Source organism: Sus scrofa, chromosome 3 (genome assembly GCF_054392235.1).
Source record: "Sus scrofa isolate SSC_HxYL_T2T_F1_AM1 chromosome 3, Sscrofa_HxYL_maternal_Yorkshire_Landrace_v2.0, whole genome shotgun sequence".
NCBI classification, from domain to species: domain Eukaryota; kingdom Metazoa; phylum Chordata; class Mammalia; order Artiodactyla; family Suidae; genus Sus; species Sus scrofa.
Window position 1 is genome coordinate 6,257,642 of NC_139385.1, and position 14,116 is coordinate 6,271,757.

Genomic DNA, 14,116 nt, shown 5'->3' on the forward strand with positions numbered 1-14,116 from the left:
GGAAGTCGGCCCTGAGAAGGGGCTGGACCAGCTGGGGGCGCAGCCCCCGTTTAGCAGTGAGGACACCGGCGGCGGGCGGGCCGCCTCGGCTGCCGTGACTACCCACACCCCGAACCCGGCGCCCAGGGGGCATCAGCTCGCGAAGGAAGAGATGGTCCCCGCGAGGCCGGGCCGGAGGCCGGCAGCGGCAGCTAAGTTGCTGGGTCACCAGCGCTCCCTCCCTCCCGCCACTGGCGGTGGTGGGGCTCGTGCGCGCCGCCCAGGCTCCGGTCCTCGCCCGGCGGTGCGCCCCTCCGCGAGCCTCCGTTTCCCCGTCCGCGAAGTGTCTGGACGGGCTGGGGAGGCGGACGCCCTCGGGGCGGCGGGGGTCCACGCAGCCCCGGCCCGGGAGGGTGGGCGGGACCTCGGCTGACCGGGTCCCGCCCCGTCCCCGCGGGGCTGAGCTGGGAGGCTCCGCCCCCCGCCCACGAGGAAGTGGCTGCGCTGCGCGGGGCCCAGAGCCGGTTCGGCGCGTCGACTGCCCAGAGTCCGCGGCCGTGGTGCCCCGAGGTGAGGGGGCACGGGGGCGGCCCGGAGGGAGGGGGCGGAAGGGGTCGCGGGAAGGGGCACCTGCAGGTGGGGAGGACACTGGGGGGGGCCGTCAGGAGATGTGGGGGCGCGGGGAGCTCGGGAAAAAGTGGGGCGGGGCCCCCCTGGAGGTGCGGGGACGCGCGGGGCACGGGGTGCGGGTGGGCGACTTTCTGCGGGCGAGGGAAACGCACTGCTCCTGCCTGGCCCTCCGCGCCCGTGGGGCGCCGGGTCCGCAAGTCCGCCTCCCCCTTCCTCCCTCCCCGGATCTCTTGGCCTCTCCCCTCCCCGGTCTCCCGACTTCCCCGCTCCCGCTCGCCCCGCCACCCCTGCCCTGCAGTCGGTGTCCCCCGTTATTTGGGGCCGCGCGGGCCCCACACCCAGTCACTTCCCCTCCATCCTCCAGCCTTCCGGGTTGCTCCAGCCGGGAAATGAGCTGGCGCCCCCGCCCGCCTCGCCCCTCCCTCCCGGCCGCCGCCCCCTCCGCCCGCCCTCCCCGCACCCCCAGCCCCTCGGGCCTGGTCTGAGGGGTCGGGTCAGGGCCGGGATCGCCGGGACACCCCCTCCCGAGCGACCGGGCGCCGGACCGGAGCGTTCCGAGCGGCCCCTCCCTCGCCCGCGGCGCGGAACCGTGACCAGGGCGAGGGCTGGGCCGGGACCTCGGGCGGTGACAGCGATACAGTAATAACTGGCATGGAGCAGCGGGAGCAAGCCTAGTGCGGACGCCTCGCCGGAGGCTGTCCAGTTATTCCAGGCTGTCCCCGGGTTCCTCCTGTCTGGCGGGCAGGGCTGGTTAAGAGCACCCCTGGCCGGCGAGCCCACGGGGACCAGAAGCTGGTAAGGGCCCCAGCTTCTCCTTCCATCACTGGCCACTGATCTTAGCAAGATAGCCGCCTTTCTGGGCTTCAATCTTTCTTATCTGGGAAATGGGAAGTTTTGGGAGTTCCCTTGCGGCACTGCAAGTTAAGGACCCCGAGTTGTACTGCAGCGGCCTGGGTCGCTGCTGTGACATGGGTTCGAGCCATGGCTCAGGAACTTCCGTGTGCTGCGGGTGAGGCCAAAAAAAAGGGGGGGGGAGAAAATGGGAGGCTTTCAAGTTGTAAGGCTTAAACGTGATCATGTGTGTAAGACACTTGGCAACATGCCAGGTACACACGGGGGCGGGGGGGGGGGGAATGTGTGTGTGTGCACTTGCTATTACTGCCCTTGGTGCTGTTGCAAGTCTGGCTGCATTTATCAAGGGTCCAGGTGAACCTGATCTCTGAGCTTTGGGGTCAGAATCCCCAGCTGTACCATTTAGGAGCTGGGTGACTTTGAGCAAAACCTCGTTTTTGCCTGAATCTGTTTCCTCCAGTACAAAATGAAGGTTAAAACCAACACGAGAGCAACTTCTTAGGCTAGTTTTGGTGGGTAAAGAGAGAATGCGTGTCAAAAGTCCTGGAGGTGGAGTTCCCGTCTTGGCACCGTAGAAGCGAATCCGACTAGGATCCATGAGGATGCAGGTTCGATCCCTGGCCTTGCCCAGTGGTTTAGGGATCTGGCACTGCTGTGAACTGTGGTGTAGGTCGCAGACTAGGCTGGGATCCCACATTGTGGTGCCTATATCTGTGGCCGCAGCTGTAGCTCCAATTTAACCCCTAGCTTGGGAACCTCCGTATGCTGTGGGTGCGGCCCTAAAACCAAAAAAAAATAAAATAAAAATAAAGTCCTGGATAAATTCTGACCATTTAAAAATGCCAAGTAAGTTAAACTACATATGTGTTTGCATAGGTCTTATCCCAGCATGTTAATATCATTATCTCTCTTTCCATATTTGTAGTCATCTGGATTTTTCTGTCCTGTCACCATTATAAAGAGGGTTGTTATGAACATGTTTGTTTAAAAAAGCAAAACAAAAAAAGGCCAGTGGCTCTTTTTTTAGCATCAAAATGAATTGATGCCACCAAAGAGTGTTAACGATTTTTAACTTCCTGTTTGTGTTGTTGGTTCTGTCTGTTCCCACCCAGTTGGTTGGATTGAGTGTTATCACATTGCTCTTCAGGAAGGTGGAACAAATTAGCAACAAATGAGAATTTCTCCGCAGTCTTGCCAGCACTGAGTTTTGTGTGTTTTTCAACTGTGTTTTGTTTGGACTGTGCTAGCTGGTTCTTTATGGTGCCTTATGATTATTTTCTTTTGTTTCTTGACTTTGCCTGGTTCCTCAGACCTCAAGAGCAGAGTTGGGGAGAAGGGGTTGGCTGGTCTTTTGGGGGGCAAGAGGCTGTCCCCCACACATCAGGAAGTTAAGTAACAGCTTAGCCCTTGTGCAAAATGGCTTGCTGGCAGCTCCCTCAAGCGAGCATCTGAGCTGGGTGGGGACTTCCCTGAGTGCTTGTAGAGCAGAGATCCTGGCTCCAGGCAGCTCCTGCCTGGTTTCGTCTCAAATGCAGCCAAACCTCTGGATTCAGAGAAGGGGGGGCTGCCAAAAGGCTAGGCTTTCTGAAAGCCAGAAAGAACCTCCAGCCAGTGCCTTGTCCAGCCCCAGCCTTTTCTGGATAGAGATGTGGGGGAAGCATTGGCAGAAGGCACCCAGCCAACATGGAGGGAGTCAGAATTGGAACCCAGCGTGTAACGAAGGGACCTGAGGCCTGAGACCCGTGGTGGGGCAGCTGTGGGTTTCGCCTGGCTTGCTTTGCATTGGAAGCGAGTTGTATTCTCCCCACATCCTCAGAGAGAACCCTTTCGATGGGAGATTTCCAAGCTTTTCTGATCACTGACCCTATCAGGAAAAAAAAACTTGAGCCCATACTCCCCAGTAAATATTTACAAATCACTTTCGGTGTACCACTGAAATAATAGAGCATGGTTGATAAGGAATATACCCCAAGATAGATGTGAAAGAAAGGATATAATTCATTCATGCAGCCACATTCAAGAAATATTTATTGAGCACCTACTATGTGCTGGGCACTCTCGTTGGTACTGGGGATGCGTCAGTGAACAAAACAAATGTCCCTGGCCAGTGGATCTTATTTCCATGTCTTATATCCACGTCCTTGGCATCCTCTGCAGGGAAACCCGTGCCCCTCCAGGCCGTCGTGCTGCTCTTCTCAGCACCCTTGCACCCCAGCCCTGGGTCATTCCCCATCTATCCGTTCTGAGCACCCACTGTGTGCCAGAAGTGGGAGAAGTGCTTCAGGGAGCATAGAGGGAGCCTGGCTCCGGGCTGGTGGGGGCAGCTAGGAGCCAGCCTGGGGAGTCTGTTGGGGTTTGGCCTGTGCCCTCCCCCGCTACCAGCCTCACTCTGTTTCCAGGGTGATGTGGCTCCCAGTCCCAGGCCACCGCCAGAGCCCCTCCTCTCTCTGTCTTCAACAAAGGGGTGCGCAGGGCTAGCTCCCAGGGTCACAGTGATGAGTGGGTGGTTGTCCCGGAGGCTCTGGCCTCAGCCTGCCTTGTCTGCACACTTGGGCAGAGATCAGCCCCCAGGGCACCTGCCTCAGCGGGGTGGCTGGCTGGTGGCACCACCCCCCCTTGGCAGGTAGGGATTTTCCTGGGAATGATGAAGTCTCAGTTCCTGTGGCGGGGTGGCCTGGTACGAAGGCTGCCTTCCTGGGTCTGACCACGCAGACTGGTCCCATGATCCCTGAGACCCGGAGGCTGCAGTGGCTGGGGAAGCCACGCCCCTCCCTGGGTTCCCACTTCCTCATTTGTAGCTTGTGGGGGTTGGGAGTCATCGCGGAGGCCCTGCTGGTTTCAGCTGCTTTGCAAAAGTTATGAAAAAGGGGAAACCCAGCTTCCTCTCTCCCACTCCCTTCACCTGTACCCCCTCCCTCCTTTATGGTGTGGGTCGGTGGGCTAGGGAGTATTTCTGTCTGAATTCATGCTACAGTGTGATTGGCTGATAGGTCTGGTCTGAACGCCACCCCCCTCCCCAGCCTGTCCCCCTGCACTGTGGCATTTCACCAGCCCCTTCCTCTCCCACTTGAGAACCTTTGGGTCCCAGAAAATGATGCCCAGGGGCCCCAAGCCCTCAGCTGCCTTGTTTGCTAGCGTGGGGGCTGCTGCCCTCCGCAGACCCGGCCTCTCCATCCTTATAGCCTGGAGCTCGGAAACATCACTAGAGGGGCTGTCACAGCCTAGCCCTCACATCCCTCCCCAAGTCCCCACAAGGGGCAGAGCTGCCCGGCCCCACGACGAGGCTATGACAGTTGGAGCTGGGCAGTTGGGTTCTGTTCCGGGACCCCTGGGCTGGAGCCACACAGGGTTTCTGCCTTCCGGGCTGGCGTTGGGAAGTGGGCTTCGGCCTTAGCACCCCCTCCCACATTGGTGACCTTGGGAGACGGGGGTGGGCAGATGAAGACAGCTTGGTGGGCAGGCGTGGCGTTCCCGCTCGTGAGTCTTGTCATCTGCGCTGTGGACATGGCTGACCCCCTGCCCGGCCAGGCTGGTCCCCAGATGCAGCCGAAGCCTCGGGGAGACACTGTCGGTCCTGCTGACCCGGCCAGCGGCTCCAGCGCCACTTCCGGGGCCTTTGCTTTACACAAAGAGGCCTTATAAGGAGAGAGGCCAGGGTGGGGTGTGCGTGCGTGTGTGTGTGTGTGTGTGTGTTGCACCCGCACATGTGCACTGCTCTAGATGTGAGGCCCCCCCCCCCCGGCCCTGCGCGTACTCATGTGCGTGTGCCCTGTGCTGCTTTAGGAACTTTCCAGGACTTTCCACTATGAATTAAAGCCCGAGAGTTCTCAGCAGCACGTTGGGTGAAACTGCATCTTCACCCTCATGCCTGGGCCCTCACTCGATGCTCTTCCTACCAGAGGGCCTGGGTAGTGACCCTGCTGGCAGAGGAGAGGGACCCCATGGTTCTAGCAGGGTGCCCCCAGCAGCCCTGGGGGGGGCAGGGCATCTAATGGCAGAGGCAGCCAGGGTCCTGGGGACACCCACCTGGGCACCGGGTGGCTTCCCCTCGCTGAACCTCAGCCTCCGCATCCGCTCGCCGGGGCTCAGGTCGACAACAAGGCGCATTCAGGAAGTGGTGTGTGGATTTTTTTTTTTTTTTTTTTTAAACCCTGAAAAAATTAACATACTCTGCTGGATATGAATGGCAATAAACAATTGCATTCATCAAATATTTATGGCATACCTACTATGCACTAGGCATTTAGGCACTGGGGACAGAAATGTGAACAAGTTAGAGAAAAATGTGTCTCCATCAAGCTTGTTAGAGTCCAGCAGTGGGGGAAGCAACGGGCCGAATAAATGAGGACAGGGTAACGTATGTTCGAGAATTCATTATCTGTGCAGAAAACTAAATTGGGTGTGTGGGGGTGGGGCAGGCGGTGGCCTTGGGCAAGACTTGAATGGCAGCAGCCATTCGCCTGCGGGCAGCGCGGGGAAGAGCTTTGAAGGCTGAGGGAACAGCCAGTGAGAAGGCCTGAGGCTCTGGTCTGGCTGGGAGGCCCACCCCTAAACAGGTGAAGCAAGATGGGTGCCGTCGCGTCCGTTATGGACTAAGAGCTGCCGTGTCATGAACACCTACTGTGTGCCAGGCATGGTGTGTCATCTTACTTCAGCCTCACACCTCTGGGGGCTAAGGTTCCCATTCCCGTCTTGTAGATGTGGAAATCGAGATTCAGAGAGGGTGTGTGATGTGCCCAGGGTCACACAGCAGGCAAGCAGTGCTGCTGGGCTCCCACCCCCCACCCCTGGTCCCTGCAACTCTGGGGGGCTGAGGAAGTGATGCTGACTTTGGCTCTTTATGGATGAGCAGGACTTGGCCAAATAGAACAGGCAGGCACCTGGCAGCCCAGAGGGACTAGCCCGCTGGAGTGAAATGTGGGGAGAGCTGGCCTCGAAGGCACATAGGCTGTGGCCTTTCTTGCAGAGGGAACAGCGTGTGCAAAGGCCAGGAGGCCTGGTGCGCTCCAGACACAGAGACTGGCCTCAGGGTGTGGGTTCAGCACGAAGATCCAATAGCAGGGGGCCCCCAGCAGCCCTGGGGGGGGGGCAGGGCATCTGATGGCAGAGGCAGCCAGGGTCCTGGGGACACTCACCTGGGCGCCATGTGGCTTCCCCTCAGCAGGACAGGCTGAGTCAGGGAGGAGTCACACCCTCTCGGGAGGCGGGGGGGCCTGAAAGGACAGTTGCTGGGAGAGGTGGCCCATCTTGGCATGGGGGCATAGGTGGGCAGAGCTGGCTGGGGGTGAGGGTGAAGGGAGGCTAACCAGGACCCGCCCGGGGGTGGGGGGAGGCGGGGGTGGGGTGCTGAGCTGGGGGCGGGGCACCACTCTCCGTTTCTGGGATTGTTGAATTTCATCCTGGGGGGGGCAGAGGGGGGGTCCACCCATGAGGAATCTGAGGCACAGATGAGTGATGATGTGGGGGAGCGTCCCAGCACGCCCCACTCACGGTCGTGGCTTCACCCACTGCCCCGTGCCCTCCAGTCCTCATCCATCCTTTGTCTTTGTCCCCTGGCGCCTCAGAGACAGCCTGTGAGAGCTGCGGAGGGACACTGAGGCCCCAGGAGGGAAGGAGGGTGCAAGGCAGGGGCCGGGGCAGGGCCTGGCTGACTTGGCTTTCTTCCCTGCCTTGGGCACAGGAGCCGAGCAGCCATGGCCTATCACAGCTTCCTGGTGGAGCCCATCAGCTGCCACGCCTGGAACAAGGACCGCACCCGTGAGTGCCCCGCCCTCCCCGAGATGATGGGAGAGGCTTCACCTCCGACCCTGAGCTTTTGGGAGGGGAGACCCAAGCAGGGCAGCAAGACTAGTGGCCATGGAAGGTGGAGGCGAGAGCCCAGCCTCACCTGTGCTGGGCGCCCCTCCAGGGACCAGGCCCTCTGCTCTCAGGCTGGGGAGAGAAATGTGACCTGCAGTGAGGTCAGCTCTAAAGAGACCTGCAGGGTGAGGGCCAAGTGGTGGAGCAGAGGTGCTGGTTTAGGAAAAATGACCAGGGAGGGCCTTTCAGGGGAAGGTGACATTTGCACAGAGGCTTACAGGAGGTGAAGGGGCCAGCCTGCTGAGGCCACAGCAGGTGAGAGGCCCCGAAGCGGCAGAGCCAGCAGGGCTGTGGCTGGAGCTGGGAAGCAGGTGCAAGCTCCCGGAAGTGGCAAGACTGCCTGGGGCATCGGGGGTGGCGGGTGTGGGTAAGCGGTTGTCAGCCCCTGCGGAGGTGTCACAAGGGGGGGCCCAGCAGGACCTGAGGGGCTTCAGGGGGCTCCTCCCAGGCAGAGAGTTGCAAAGGACAAGGTAACTGATCTGGTGGCCTGTCCAGGGTGTTCCTCATGGGGGGTGAGAGCCAGGCATGCACGCTTCGTCTCACTCCCTGCACCCGCCCGTCTCTCCCGCAGAGATTGCCATCTGCCCCAACAACCACGAGGTGCACATCTACGAGAAGAGTGGGAACAAGTGGGTCCAGGTGCACGAGCTCAAGGAGCACAATGGGCAGGTGACAGGTAGGTTGCGCTGGCTAGGGTCACTCTCTTGAAAGGAGGCAGGAGGGATGGGGCAGGGCTGGACCGGACAGGGCCTGCCCACTGTATTAGGTTGGATAGTTTGGGTCAAAAGTAGCACAAACCCTGATTCAAACTGGCTGAAGTTATAAAGGGATTGCATTGGTTTATGTTACTGAAAAACTCAGATGTTATCCAGGCTTCAGGAAACGCTTGATCCAGCAGCTCAGCATTACTAAGGACCCATTTCTGTCTCTTGGCTTGGTCTTCCTGCATGTTTTGTGATAGTTGGGAGAGCTGTAGCACCCCCAGAGCAATGTCCATCCTTATTATGGCCTCTAAGCCCCTCCTGGGTGGACACTGTTAGAACCACATCTGCTTGGATGGCTTCAGTCTAGTGCCTCCTCTCCACCCTGTAGGCATTGACTGGGCCCCTGAGAGTAACCGCATCGTGACTTGCGGCACAGACCGCAACGCCTACGTGTGGACGCTGAAGGGCCGCACGTGGAAGCCCACCCTTGTCATCCTGCGCATCAACCGCGCTGCTCGCTGTGTGCGCTGGGCCCCCCAGGAGAACAAGTTCGCTGTGGGCAGTGGCTCCCGTGTCATCTCCATCTGCTATTTTGAGCAGGAAAATGACTGGTGGGTGCCCGGGCAGGGCCAGAGTGGGCTGAGGGGGGTACCTGGGGCTGCAGATCAAGAGGTGGTGCGACAGGAGGGTCCCAAAAAGCACTGGCCGGGGTATCCAGACCCCTGTTCATATGTCCCTGGGGAAGGGTGTCCCCTCCAGACCTCGTAGGTGAGGCGAGGGGCTCCCCGCACAGCCACTGGCCCTCCCACTGCCCCGTCTCAGTCATAAGGGCACAGGCCACACCAGGGCTGCCTCTGCAGGGTGGCACTAACTCTGCACACATTTTGGCATTGACGCCCCGCCCCCAGCAGCCCCCTGGACCGGCGTCTGTTGCCGTCCCCACCTTACAGGTGAGCAAAGGCTCTGGGGCAAATCACTTGCCCAAGACGCCCAGCCTGTCCCGCTCCAGGGCCCACTCACAGGCTCCCAGTCACGCCATGATCTTCTCCCCTGGGTCCCTGAGAGCAGAGGCCAGGCAGGAGGTCAGGCTGGAGCCCTGGAGACCCAAGTTCAAATCCCACCCTGGCCAGTTAGCAGCCACGTGACTTCTCCTTACTGAGCCTGCCCCAGAGTTGTTGCAGGGCTTAAAGGAGACCAGGGCTGAAGTTCCCACCCTGGGTGAGAGCCTGCCCATCACCCGCCTGAGCTGCCAGAGCCTGGCCCTGCCCTCCTGGGACTCCTATGCAGCCTGCAGGGCCCCGTGGGAGCCCGAGCCTCTGGGGCAGCGAGGTGGGCAGGTGCCCCGTCTGAGCCTCTCCCCCTGCTCCCTGTTCGGCTGCCCTGTCCAGGTGGGTGTGCAAGCACATCAAGAAGCCCATTCGCTCCACCGTCCTCAGCCTGGACTGGCACCCCAACAACGTGCTCCTGGCCGCCGGCTCCTGCGACTTCAAGTGCCGGTGAGGCCCTCCCACCAACTTGGGGATGGGGATCGGAGGGTGCAGGGGAGCCCCATCCTGAGAGTCCCGCGCCCCACCTTCCAGACCAGCTCTCCTGCTGGCAGGGTGTCCCGGGGCCTCAGTGGAGCTTCTGTGAGGTGTTGCTCTGTGAAGGTCGTCCCTGGGTCCTCTCTCCAGCCTCTGGGGAGTCTTCGCGGGACCTGCCCCCTTGCCACCTCTGAATGGCAGCAAGATTTCTTTCCAAGGCCCTCGTCTTGGGTCCATTAGAACCTCCCTCCCCTTCCTTCCAGCTGAAGGAGAATGAGTGGGGCGTACTTTTTCACACTGAGGGGTGAATGACTGATAGACTGGGACAAACCCTGCCTCGCTCTTCTGACTCCTGGAACGTAGCACCTCCAATCGCCCTTGGCTGCTTGTCACTTCTGGGCTCAGCACCTCTGGGTCTCCCGAGGCCTCTGGCTCTCAGTTCCAGGCAGACAGCCTGGGGGTTCTGAATCTCCCCCTGGGAAAGGAGGCCACAGCAGGCACCCAAGGCCCAGGCGTGAGGAGGGTGGTGTCCTGATGCGGCCCGTGGGTGGCTGGGTAGGGCGCTGGTATGCTGGCACCCTGATCTGTCAGGTGAGCCGGGCAGCCCCGGGATGGAGATGAGGGTTACGCTGGGAGAGGGCTGGGCAGGAGTGGACGCGGGATTGGTCCAAGGTGCAGGGCAGGAGGGAGGAGGCAAGCTAAGGACTGGCTGTGGAGCATGGGGCCAGCATGAGGGGCACCAGCACATGTCCTGGGCTGCGTCAGCCGTGGCTGGTCAGTCCACAGGTGTGGGCTCGAGGGCCCTGGGAGTCCCTGGACCCAGACGTGTCCCGGTGATCGTGAAGGTGCAGGTCATGAAAAGCTGGCTCGGGCACCCACACACTTGGCCGGGCCGGTTTGAGAGAGGGAGTCCCTGGTGGGGCCCCTCCCAGACGCCCAGTCACCCTCTAATTTGCCTGTCCTGGCAGGATCTTCTCAGCCTACATCAAGGAGGTGGAGGAGCGGCCAGCACCCACCCCCTGGGGCTCCAAGATGCCCTTCGGGGAGCTGATGTTTGAGTCCAGCAGTAGCTGCGGCTGGGTGCACGGCGTCTGCTTTTCAGCCAGTGGTAGCCGCGTGGCCTGGGTCAGTCATGACAGCACCGTGTGCCTGGCTGATGCCGACAAGAAGATGGCGTGAGTACAGGTCACCTGAGCAGGTGGGGCGGCAACCAAGGTGCTGGACACGAGGGGCCGGGGGGACTCACATTTCTCTCTCACTCAGCGTGGCGACTCTGGCCTCTGAAACGCTACCACTGCTGGCTCTGACCTTCATCACGGAAAACAGTCTGGTGGCAGCGGTAAGGGGGGACGGGGCAGTCACCGGTGACCGCAGGTCTCCCAGAGAGCCTGGAGATGCCCAGGCAGCTCTCTGCTTGTCCCCGCTTCTGCTTTCCGTCCTTCTTGTCTCCCTCCCATCCATCCATCCATCCATCTTTATTGGTCAGAATAGGTTAAAAAAATCTCCGGTTGCAGTGGCTCCACACGGTAAATGTGTATTTCTCGCTCAGTTTGAATGTCCAGCGTGGGTGCTGGGTGGGGCCTCTGCTCACCGTAGATGGAGGCTTTGTCTCCGGGGTGAGGCGGGGGAAGTGGAGACCTGGGCCCTGGGTCCTAACCTGTCTGTGTACATCCTCTTGGCCCATGCAAGTGACAAGGCCACACCTCACTCAGGAATGGGTACCTGTAGCGGGAGGACAGTTCTACTGGATATTCTACTCGGCCCCCCATCTAGCAAGCCTCTTTTCAGGCCTCAGCAAACCTACCCTCCCAGAGGGAGATCAGGCCTGCTTTGCCTAGAGACACGTCCAGCTGTGGGGTCTCTCCCAGAGCAAATGTAACCGTCCCAGCAGGACGTCCCAGGGGAGTCCCAGACAAGCGCTCTCAGCTAGAAGCTGGCCTTACTGGTGGAGGGGCTGCTCCTAGATGCTCAGCCCCAACATCTGGTCCCTCTTACTCTACCTAGGGTGGGTGGCTTTGTTTCTGAGTTGTCGTCCGCTTCCTGGTGCTGCATCCAGGTTCTGAATCTGGCCTCTGGGACCCCCAGATTCATGGCTGGATTGCCCCCTACCCCCCGTCCCCCCACTGTGCCTCCCCTTGGGCCCATCTCCCTTGGTGGAAAACGGGGCGCCGCGCCTGCCCTCGGCCGGCGCTCCATGGGCACCCCGCCCCGCCACAGGGCCACGACTGCTTCCCGGTGCTGTTTACCTACGACGGCGCCGCGGGGACGCTGAGCTTCGGGGGGCGGCTGGACGTGCCCAAGCAAAGCTCGCAGCGCGGCCTGACGGCCCGCGAGCGCTTCCAGAACCTGGACAAGAAGGCGAGCTCGGAGGGCAGCGCGGCGGCGGGCGCGGGCCTGGACTCGCTGCATAAGAACAGCGTCAGGTGAGCGCGCCGGGCGGCTCCGCTCCCACCCGCCGCCTCGGAAGCGGCTCACACTCTCGAGGCTGCGCAAAAAGAGCCTCAGCGGAGCGCGGAGCAGGCAGCCTCGCTGTGGGGCCTCGGAGGGCGGGGGTCTCCAGGCGGTAACCAGCGGGCCCCAGGGGAAGCGGGTCTCATTCTAGAACCTGGAGGGGCGGAGCGGGGCGGGACTGAGGGCCCGGCGGCACCTCCTTGAGGAACTGGAGTGAAACGGGGCCGGAGCGCCCCCCCCACCCCCCCGCCAGGTCCTTCCAAGCCAGCCACAGGGGTCCACCCCACGGCAGGTTACAGGGAGAAGTGTGGCTTCGTTTCCACTTGGTAGCACGCCTCTGTCACTCTAAGCCCCAGCCACGCGTGTCCTGAGCTCTTGGCACGCTCCTTGCCCACTACTGCGCATCCCTGAAGCGGGCGCAGGAGCCGGGTCCTGGGATCCTTCACAGCCCGCCTGCTGGGCTGTCCCTGCTGGGCACACGTCCCTCATTGGAGCAGGCTCCCCCAGAAGTCCGGGAGCTCCTGGAGGGCAGGGTGGGTGGGAGTCTCGCATGGGCACAGGCGGGGATCTGTAAAGCTCTCCTCCCCTCTGCAGCCAGATCTCTGTGCTCAGTGGAGGGAAGGCCAAGTGCTCGCAGTTCTGCACGACGGGCATGGACGGTGGCATGAGCATCTGGGACGTGAAGGTGAGGCCACCCCGGGCCCTCTCCCCTCCCCCACCCGTTCTCCCTGGCAGCAGGCCGGGATGCCCCAGTCCCTCATTCCTGCAGAAGGGCACGTGATGGGAGGGGGGCCTGGGGGTGGGGGTGGAGCGGTAGCCCCTTGCCACCTGGGCCTTGGCACCTTTCTTTAGGGTTAGGATCCAAACCCAGGTCTGCCTGAATCCGAAGACCAGGTGCCCTGTCCCTGCTCAGGTCCCTCGGTAGGGTGTCTGCAGCACAGCTGAGAACCAGCCTGTCTGTTCTGTCTCCTTCCAGAGCCTGGAGTCAGCCTTGAAGGACCTCAAGATCAAATGACCCGTGAGGCGTCTGCGCCCTCATCCCAGCTGCTGGGGGAAGAGGGTCGGGAAGGCTAAGGATCGCTGTGCTGAATGTTTCTAGGGTACCAGTCCGGGTCCCCACAGATGCTGCTCCCTGGGGGTGGGGGGTGGGAGAGGCTTTTCTTACCTATTGAAGGAACAGTTGCCTTTTTCTTAAGGAAATGCTTTCATTTATTGTAAAAAAAAAAAAAAAAGTCCCCCAAGCACTCTGCTGGTCACGAACTGCTTCAAACAAGGTGGTAATAAAAATGCAGCTGTAGAGACAACGTTCCTGTGTCTAGAAGGAGAGTTAGTTTGGGCAGAACTTTGGTAGCTTACTTTTGCTTGCCAGCAAAACTGCTCGTTACACCCAAGATGGTTAAACCTCCCCAGTGTGGTTCCTCCCTGCGTGGAGTCCAGCCTGGGAGCTGCCAGGACCGGATGTCTTTTCCCGCCACTCATTCTGCTGCTGGACTCCTAGACAGGCGGTTGCACATTCTAGGCCGGTTCTGGGCTTTAATGGAAACTTCTCCCTCGATGTTTGCAGTTGATTTCTAATAATGGCTCTTTTTTCTTCTTTTTCGGCCACCCACGGCATATGGAGTTCCCAGGACAGGGATCGGATCTGAACAGCCGTTGCGACCTAAGCCGCAGCCGTGGCAGTGCTGGACCCTTAACCACTGGGGATCGGTCCTGTGTCTCAGTGCTCCCAAGACACCACGGATTCCGTTGCACCACAGTGGGAACTCCCAATTGCTCATTTCTCAGGATGATTTTTTCCCCATCCCTGTTATACTCAGAAGGTGTTTTTGTTTAGCCACATGCTTTTCAGTTACCTATTGAGGTAATGACGTTTTTCTCTTAGTCTCACTAGGGAATGAATTTTATCACTCTCTTTAATTGTCACATCTGCAGGACAAACGGTACCTAAAGCTGCCTCCTCCCCCACTGTGCTAGGGCCTTCTCTCAGGATACTCTCCTTGGAGGAAACCCACTGATTTTAAATCAGGAGATAAAAACCCTCAGTGCCCAGGAGACAGTTCAGGCCACACGGTTCCCCTTATTTTTACCAAGTCCCTGCTTGGCACCCAGTCACCTCTC

At 60.3% G+C, this 14,116-nt stretch overlaps 1 protein-coding gene across 3 annotated transcripts; it reads left to right on the plus strand.

Moving 5' to 3' along the window:
* The first annotated feature begins 496 nt into the window (after positions 1–496).
* On the plus strand, positions 497–13,302 carry ARPC1B (actin related protein 2/3 complex subunit 1B). Of its 3 annotated transcripts, none has more exons than XM_021085573.2 (10): positions 497–549; positions 7,142–7,218; positions 7,892–7,996; positions 8,413–8,635; positions 9,413–9,520; positions 10,516–10,722; positions 10,811–10,886; positions 11,765–11,970; positions 12,593–12,683; positions 12,975–13,302. In XM_021085573.2, the coding sequence occupies exons 2-10, from the start codon at positions 7,155–7,157 to the stop codon at positions 13,011–13,013; spliced, it is 1,119 nt and encodes a 372-aa protein (XP_020941232.1). In that variant the 5' UTR covers positions 497–549; positions 7,142–7,154; the 3' UTR covers positions 13,014–13,302.
* Positions 13,303–14,116: the final 814 nt, after the last annotated feature.

Bases quoted from the DNA above. Each gene is read 5' to 3' on its own strand.
- ARPC1B (XM_021085573.2), top strand. From the start codon at position 7,155: ATGGCCTATCACAGCTTCCTGGTGGAGCCCATCAGCTGCCACGCCTGG. The intron at 10,723-10,810 runs GTGAGTACAGGT...TCTCTCACTCAG, and splicing joins GATGCCGACAAGAAGATGGC to CGTGGCGACTCTGGCCTCTG. The intron at 10,887-11,764 runs GTAAGGGGGGAC...GCCCCGCCACAG, and splicing joins AAAACAGTCTGGTGGCAGCG to GGCCACGACTGCTTCCCGGT.